The sequence below is a fragment of the Nuphar pumila genome, chromosome 1 (genome assembly GCF_984573655.1).
Source record: "Nuphar pumila chromosome 1, dmNupPumi1.hap1.1, whole genome shotgun sequence".
Taxonomy (NCBI): domain Eukaryota; kingdom Viridiplantae; phylum Streptophyta; class Magnoliopsida; order Nymphaeales; family Nymphaeaceae; genus Nuphar; species Nuphar pumila.
The window spans coordinates 5,640,756-5,649,917 of record NC_143249.1 but is presented as its reverse complement, the minus strand read 5'-3'; the positions used below and the strand labels follow the sequence as shown (position 1 = coordinate 5,649,917).

The window sequence follows — 9,162 nt, the reverse complement described above, 5'->3', positions numbered from 1 at the left end:
TTACAAGGATAGTTGTATATCTGCTTAATATATAAAATGGTTAGGGCTTGGAGGTCGAGCATTGTGAGCCGCCCCAGCCATTGTGTTCTCTCTCTCTCTCTCTCTCTCTCTCTCTCTCTCTCGCGCGCGCGCGCCCTGTTTCCTGTAGATGTTGTACCAGATATAAAATCTGATACAAAGATCTATCTGTAGGATGCACACATCACATTCACACAATGCCACCATGTCACCATTTATTGCTGTAAATTCAAATTTAATACATCTGGATCTATTTTATCTTCACTAAAAACTAAGAACAAAAAACACTTTCAGGTTTCATCAGGAAGACAGGTGCAGCATCGAAAAACTTCAATTAGGACATGCACATGAGGTGACAGCAGAAGCTCATGCTAAGATGCAAAAGAGATGTTGACTGATGAAAATAACTAGCACTGTAGAAAGTACCATGCAGCTTATTAAATTGAGTAGGGACAAATGGTCTTCATATATCAATTCTTTAACTAGCATGGCTTTTATTCTCTCTTTTTTGTCCTGAAGAGTAAAAAAAATAGATCTTAAAACTCTACAGTAAACAAAACACACAACAACGAGGAACACAATGAGATTCACCAAATAACTCAAGGACCATCTGATAAGTGCTAATATCCTCGGTCAAGTGAAAATCATACATGCACTGCTATTGTTGCATGCACAAATGTAGACAGTGTAAGAAGGTCAACAAAGTCCCAAGATATTGAGTTGCTTATAACCACAAAGAACAAGAGGTGGGCTCAATTCCTCTGATTCATACTGCCATATCTTACCCTGGTTAAGAATTCATGGGGCTAAACTCCACCCCTTGGCAGCCAAAAGATCGTGAAAAAAACTTGCATGTTCCGGAAGTGAAGAAAAAGATAAAACATCTACATCCCCCAAAAGATGAAGCACTAAATCCTTATGTTAATTACAAAGAGCATTCATTTTTTGAATTCGTCTGTGTTGGGTCAGACGATATTCATGAAAGATTTTTCAAACAAGAGGGAATCTTAAGACAAGATGAACAATCTCCAAACTATTTTTAGGAGATAAAGGAAATGATGTTACGGTTAACAGTCTTGTTAATAGAGCTTAGGCAGCACATAAGGAAGGAGCCGAAAACCTATCCCATTGTTATGGGGTGCCCTGGATCCAATCAAGAGGAGTTACCCCAGGATCTGATCCAGAGGAGCCGCCCAGTCTGGAGTCCTACTGAGGCTGGGACTATGTGTAGAGACCAAAAGAGCCACCCAGGCTGGGACTGTGTGAGAGTCCAGCCCCGCTGGGATTATGTAGGTCAACCTGCCTGGAGTCCTACCCAGGTTAAAATTATGCAGGTCGACCAACCTAGAGTTTCATTTAGACCGAGATGCCCCTTATGATTTTACTCTTTTGCACTCTTGTATTTTTATAAATATTTGTATCCAGCTTGTTTATTATTAATAAAGTTTATCCAAAGATTTCTTTAAACTTCGTTTTTTGTTCTTGTTCTCTAAGGGTACGTTTGATGCATCGTTCCCAGCGTGATTTAAACAAAAATACGCTGGGAACGACGATTTTCAACAAACATTGGATGTGGCGGACGGCGTTCCGCGCGTCCGCCATGTTCAATATATACCGTAATTGTCGATCCACCTCCCCCTGTTACAAAAAGAACAGGAACGGAAGGAACCAAAAAAAAAAAATCGTGCATCGACGAGCGTGCCAAAAACTTCTCTCCTCGTTTGCGCTTCTTCCTCTTCTTCTCACAATTCTTCTTCTGCAAGCTTCGGCACCAACCCTAGCGTCGTCGGATCTGTCTTGTTTCTCGGGGTTTGGTTCCTCACCGGCGGAAAAATCTCCGACGAAATGCGGCTGGGTTGGTCGTCGGAGGGATCGATGCGTCCCTGGTCCCTGGAGAGATCAGAGAAATGCGGCTGAGCAGGTCTCTGTTGGTTCCCCTTTCAGTGGTATGTCCAATTTGGCTCTGGAGACTGTCTACAGGCTCAATGTAGGAGGTCCTAAGATCACCCTAATCAATGATACATTAGGAAGAACTTGGGAGAATGATAGGGTTTACCTGTTCTCTAACAACTCCATGACGGTTGCATATGTGGATCCAACCTCCAGTAACAACGGAGCGATGGTCACCAAGGAGATCGCGCCCAATTGGGTATATGCCACTGCTGAAGCAATGGCAGACGCAAATGTTTTAAATGTCAACTACAACATCACATGGTCTCTCCCCGTTGATCCAAGCTTCTTGTATTATATATGGCTTCGCTTCTGTGATATCATTAGCAATGCTTTGAATGAGCTCATCTTCAATGTGTATGTCAATTTTGATTATGGGGCAACTGGTCTTGATCTCTCCAAGAAGACCAATATGTTGAGAAGACCATATTATGCAGATTTGGTTTCCAATACCTCTCCTGGATCAACTCGCATAAATGTGAGCATTGGCCCTGATTCGACTGTTTTGGATAATGCCAATGCCACTCTCAATGGTTTAAAGATCATGAAGATCAGCAATGATGTTGGGAGTTTGGATGGCCTGCTTTCTGTCCGAGACATTTATTCTGGTTCACAGCCGAAGAAGATGAAGTTGACAATCGTTCTTGAAGTGATTGTGGGCAGCCTGGGAGTAGTTCTGCTGATAGCTTTGTATTATTGTTGCCTTGTCTTTCTGATATCGAAAAGGCGACACCATGCTCATTCGTGACTGCCATTGCCATTATATGGAAATTCACACACCATGAGCAAAGTTTCAACTACTCAGAAGACCGGAACTGCCAGCTTCATCTCTTTGGCAAATTCAAACTTGGGGCGCTTATTCACCTTCCAAGAGATATTGGATGCGACCAACAAGTTTGATGAGGGTCTGCTTCTCGGTGTAGGCGGCTTTGGCAAAGTTTACAAGGGAATGATTGACGATGGCACCAATGTTGCTATCAAAAGAGGAAATCCAATATTGGAGCAAGGTCTCACCGAGTTTCAGACTGAAATTCAGATGTTGTCCAAGCTTCGACATCATCATTTGGTTTCTTTAATTGACTACTGCGATGATCTCTCCGGAGAGATTGAGATCCATATTTAGGGCAAAATTCCAACTCTAAATCCATATTCAGGGCAAAAAATCATGATTTTAGATATAATTGCGTAATTGGATCCATATTTGGGCAAAAAACCATAATAAACTTGTTAAAACATGTAAAATAGTGAACGGATCGGGTCATACGATCCAAAATGAAGTAATTTGACCCATTATCCATGACTGTCCAAGTTGTTCGTACATTGTCATCAAACAACAGACATTTGGAACATAGCATTTGAGTACGATCCAAACAAATGTTGGACTTAGAACAGTTGTTACAGAACGAACATAACCAATGTTCTGTTCCATTTTTTTGGTTCATTTTGTCCAACCCTGGACAAGCCATCAAACATGCCTTAAGGGAACACCTTTTCTCCCTCCCTAGTTGTCGACCCCCATTTACCTCACGCTTTCCTGTATAGCTGACCAGGAGAGACGAATCTTTCTCCCCCAGTGTTTCACGCCTCTCCTGCTCGTGGTGCATGCCATTCTCTGGAGTCGTGACTCACATCCAACTCGTCGAAATTCGTAGGATCGTTCTCCCCGGGAGTTCGGATCATAACAATGGTACCAGAGCGCTGTTATCGGGAACCACACCGATCAGCCAACCGGAAGGACCTTCGACAACAAGGGCCCAAGCCCTTCATGGACCGCACGACAAATCCAGCCGCAACCGAGGGTGATCTGCATCAACTGCAACGATCTTCACCCCTGATCTCTCTGATCATTCCAAGGAGATCATATCAACATCAGCTTTTTTTATTCACGTACTTCCAAATTGTTTTTGAATCGTTAGAAGCTGACCTATGGTGACCCCGATCCGACTTTCAGAAGTCAGGTCAAATTTCTGCATGTTCTTGAGAAGGATAGATATAGGCCTGCATCTAATTCTGGTTTTCTAAAATTCGTTATGGTGGTTTGTCAGCCCTAAAAATCCCAAAAAAATCACCGTAAATAGTCCTTCCTGTCCTAAGCCGAACCCAATTTACAGATCAGGAAAATCAAATCCTGATATGTAGATATCGTCATTTTATCGAAACCTATAAGATCCAACGATCGGATCCTGATGGCTTAACGTTTTTTAAACTTCAAAAAATTCTCTAGACCTGATCCTAGATCCATAAATCTTGAAATTTTTTCTCTAGGGACGTACATCTGTTAGCTTTCAAACACAATTTATAGATAAATTTTTTTGTCTAGATCATTGAAATATGGTCCGATCTTTGGAAACTGTCAGAAATAAGAAAACCGAACTAAACCTATAACGCCCTGGCCTATCCCAGAAATAAATTAGTTTTGACCTTTTAAAACCCCTAAAAAAGTCTAAAAAATATTTTTACATACCTAACAACCCATACCAGACGACCAAACCCAGAGCTCCCCTTAAACCCTAGCCTACCCCTCTGCACCACCCAAACTTCGGACCAACAGTAATCTGTCCTACAGGCAGACAACACAACACAAGAATAGAATGAATGAAGATTTGATGATGGAGATCTGATGCCTCTTGCTTTTTCAAGGTTCCAAGTCCGTACAAGAATACATAAAGATGTTTTATTGCGCGACATGGGGAACTCAAATTCAGGGAACTATGCAGAAGTGGATTATCAGGTATATTGAAGGATTTGATTTTCGTATATCCGAGAAAATGACAAGCATCACAACCACTTATCTTGAGTAAACTATTCGACATACCTTAGATATTGAAAGGGAACTGAATAAGGAAAAGGAAAAGCTTTCGGATACCCCTAAGCCTACCCAAACTCGAGTAGATGAAACTCGATCGAGACCCAATCCAAACATCCCTCCCTCGGAACCCATCAAAGACCGTTCTCAAGACCCAAATCTAATTCAAGAATATTTGGATAGAAACTCTTGTCTTGAATCCAAATCTCCTATGTTGGGCCCTCCTAAACCCACTGTGGACCCTCATATCCTCATCCTTGAAAACCTTAAAATGGACCTAAAATTAGCTTATTAAATCCAATCCCAAAACCTTCCCATGTCCAATTTCCTGATCAAATTCAAACCCATCTCAAACCCATATTATCTAACTCAAGTGTTCTCCAAACCTTCGGCTTATCTGAACCCAATCAAATTCCTTTAAAATGGATCCATATTTAGTCTCAGCCAACCACTCCAGATCCATTTGACACGTTCCACTTTAAAGGCCCCTCAGATGATTTTGGTTGGTTCGAAAAGATTGTTCCTGGCTTCAGTACACATCTTGGGGTAAATCCTGCCTGGTTCAATCAGTTTATAGAGTAGCCTCGAGATCTAATTCCATATTGTGAACTCATAACCCACAAGGTAGAACGAGATTAAAAAAAGAAGAGGAAGATCGGCTGACAACTCAGTATTCAGAGTTATCGCCTTAAGGGCAAGGCAAGTTTGAGAGGGGTGGTTTGTTACTGACCACCCCAGATCTAATCCAAAGAATTTGTGCCAGGATCCAATCTAGAGGAGCCGCCCAGCCTGGAGTCCTACTTAGGTTGGAACTGTGTGTAGAGACCAGAATAGCCGCTCAGGCTGGGATTATGCGAGTCCAGACCCACTAAGACTATGTAGGTCAAGCAGCCTAGAGTCCTACCTAGGCTGAAACAGTGCAGGTTAACCAACCTAGAGTCCCATCTAGGCTGAGACACCCCTTATGATTTTTACTCTTTTGCACTCTTGTAAGTCATGCTCAAGATCTTGGAGACTTCTCCATTCCTTTTCATGAGATGAATCGTGACTTCATGCGCAAGATTCAAAAGAAAGAAATTGCAGAGGCTTTGAAGAAAATGAAATAAAAAAGGGCAGTTACCTATCGAGGCTTGGAAATGCTTGGGAGAAAAAGGTTTAGAATGGTTGACAAATCTTTTTAACAAGATTTGGCGGAAAAATAAGATGCCTAATGAGTGGAGGAAGAGTACTTTGGCGCCTCTATATAAGAATAAGGGTGATATACAAGATTGCACAAACTATCGTGGTATAAAACTCATGAGTCATACTATGAAACTTTGGGAGAGGGTGATTGAATCTAGGTTGAGGAAGGTTGTCATGATATCGAAGAATCAATTTGGTTTTATGCCTGAAAGATCAACTATGGAAGCTATACATCTTCTTAGACAACTTATTGAGAGAAATAGAGAGAGGAACAAAGATTTAGATATGGTTTTTATTGATTTGGAGAAGGCATACGATAGAGTACCTAGGGACGTTCTCTGGTGGTCAATGATGAAGAAAGGTGTTTCTCTCAAGTACATTAGTATAATTAAGGATATGTATGAAGGAGTAGTAACCAATGTCCGCACTTGTGGAGGGGTGACAACCATTTTTCCTATAACGGTTGGGTTACATCAAGGATCTGCTTTAAGCCCTTTTCTATTTGCTATAGTGATGAATGAGCTTACGAGATCAATTCAAGAAAATGTGTCGTGGTGTATGTTGTTTGCTGATGATATTGTTTTGATTGATGAGTCTAGAGCTGGGGTTAATGCTAAGTTAGAATTATGGAGACAGACATTAGAAGCAAGAGGTTTTAAGTTGAGTAAGAGTAAGACAGAATACATGGAATGTCGGTTTAGTAAGCAACAAAGTAGTGATGGGAGCGTAGTGAAGCTTGGTGAGCAAGAAATACTGGTGGATGATTGTTTCAAATATTTGGGATCTATCATTCAAAAGTATGGAGAAATTGACGGAGATGTAAATCACAGGATAAAGGTTGGGTGGATGAAATGGAAAAGTGCAACTGGAGTGTTGTGCGATCGTAGAATGCCATTGCGGTTGAAGGGAAAGTTTTATAGGATGACTATTAGGCCCGCTTTACTATATGGTACGGAATGTTGGGCTGCCAAGAGACATCATATTCAAAAAATGAGTGTAGCAGAGATGTGTATGCTGAGATGGATGTGTGGAAATACAATAAAAGATAAGATTCGGAACGAGGAGATACGTAAGAAGGTAGGCGTTGCACCCATTGAAAATAAGATGAGAGAGAATCGTTTACGGTGGTTTGGACATATTCGGCGAAGGCCTAATGATGCTCCAGTTAGAAGGATGGAGAAATGGGAAAATATATTAGTTAAAAAAGGTCGGGGTAGGCCTAGGAAGACATGGATGGAGGTGATAGGAAAGGATATGAATGCTTTGAACCTCACTGAGGACATGGCATTGGATAGAAATGATCGGAGGAGAAGGATTCATGTGGAAGACCCAGAATGATTTTCTTTTTTGGTTCATATCGCCTACCCCAATTGTTTTGGGATGAAGGCGTAGTTGTTATTGTTGTTGTTGCACTCTTGTAATTCTATAAATATTTGTATCCTGCTTAATTTATTATTAATAAAGTTTATCCAGAGATTTCTCTAAGCTTCATTCTTGGTTCTTATTTTTGTTCTTTGAGGGAACACATTTATCACTCTCCTCTATTCTACGTCCATCATCGCCCCAGAGGGAATGCCTTTTCGCTCTCTCATGTCATTGACTCCTCATCCACCTCACGTTTCCCTATGTAGCAGACCAGGAGAGACAACTCCCTCTCTCCCAATGTTGCACACCCCTCCTGCTCGTGATGCGAGTCTCTCTCTGAAGTCATTTCTTATGTCCAACTCGCCAGAATCCGTAGAACCGTCCTCGGTGGGAGTTCGGGTTCTAACACCCATGTAATAAGGCACTGAGAAATTGCTCATATCTTGCGTCCAAGAAAACAATAAAAACATAATAAGATAATATGGTTTCCTTCAACTTCACAACTCTCTCCTTAGATTTCTAAGTTCAAATGTAGCATGGAGAATGTGTATCTCAATTTTCTTAAATCAAAGCATGAGATTCTAATGGCATTTTGTACTTGCTAGATAATTCAAAAGTTCTAGTTCCAATTGTTTTTTCTTAATAAGATTAGCATTTACTCGTGGTGTATTCCTAAATGGATCTCACAATCATGAACTTCCCAAGATTCACGATAGTATAATTTCTCTCTCACTCCACATGATCCATACTTCTTTTGTCTATCACCACTCAACAACCACGAAATGCAAAACTAGGAGAGCTATAAATATCAGCATATTTAAAACAAAATAATAAATCTACAATATATTGACACAAGATCTTCGCAGAACAACATTAAATATATTTTATTGCAGCATTTTGAAAATTCATCAATTTCAAACATTACATAATTTCGTGGCAATTTCAAACAATGAGGGTACAAGGATACAACTATACATATATATAGAGAGAGAGAGAAAGAGAGAAAGAGAGAAAGAGGGAGAGAGAGAGAGTTTGGGTCTAAATCATGAGAACATGGGATCCAAGTTGGGTCCAGTTTTGAAAAAGTCATTTTTTAGCTTCATTGACCAGGTTTGAAAACTTGGTCAACAAAACCAAGTTATAAAAGGGGAAAGGCTACGCCCTTCCCCCTTCTCTCTCTCTCTCTCTCTCTCCTTCAGAGGAGGAGGAGGATGAGAATTTTGAGAGAGCAGATAAAGAGGAAGCAGCGGTGGGACCAAAATGGTCCCACCCTTTTGACCTTATGTAAAAAAAAAGCTCAGATATGAGTTGGACCCAACCCGATGCAATGTAGGACCCGACCCTGAGACGTACCCGCACTGTGTTTGGTACCCGCCCCTGTGTCAACGTGTGTCGACATGGGTACACTGACCATTTTGGCATGTCTTGGTTACATAGTCTTTTATAGATTTGCAAGACCTAAATTTTTTCAATAAAAAAAAACAATTTTCTATGTTTTCCCAAAACTCTTGAATTGCAGAAAATTTCAATAATACCAATTTTATTTTTCCCTTTTTGATTTATTTTTTTTATAGATACACAAGACCTAGGATTTCCCAATAAAAACAACTATTTTTCTAGATTTTCCCCAAATTTGTCTAATTGGAAACCACAAATTCAAATATTGCTGATGTTGAACATTTCAAGGTAGTGAATGTTGCAATAAATGGAGAAAATCATTGAATTATGAAAACCTTTTAACTTATATATGGAATGATATATTTTATTTTAAGTTTTAACACATGCAGTGATTAGATTTAACAATGGCTTGATGTGGTGATAACCCGACATGGCGATATTGT

At 40.4% G+C, this 9,162-nt stretch overlaps 1 protein-coding gene across 1 annotated transcript; it reads left to right on the top strand.

Annotated features, from left to right (window-relative positions):
• The first annotated feature begins 531 nt into the window (after window positions 1-531).
• LOC149847785 (receptor-like protein kinase THESEUS 1) lies at window positions 532-3,540 on the top strand. Its single transcript, XM_090009472.1, has one exon. It carries the CDS (start codon window positions 1,523-1,525, stop codon window positions 2,714-2,716), a length of 1,194 nt encoding a protein of 397 aa, XP_089865598.1. The 5' UTR covers window positions 532-1,522; the 3' UTR covers window positions 2,717-3,540.
• Window positions 3,541-9,162: the final 5,622 nt, after the last annotated feature.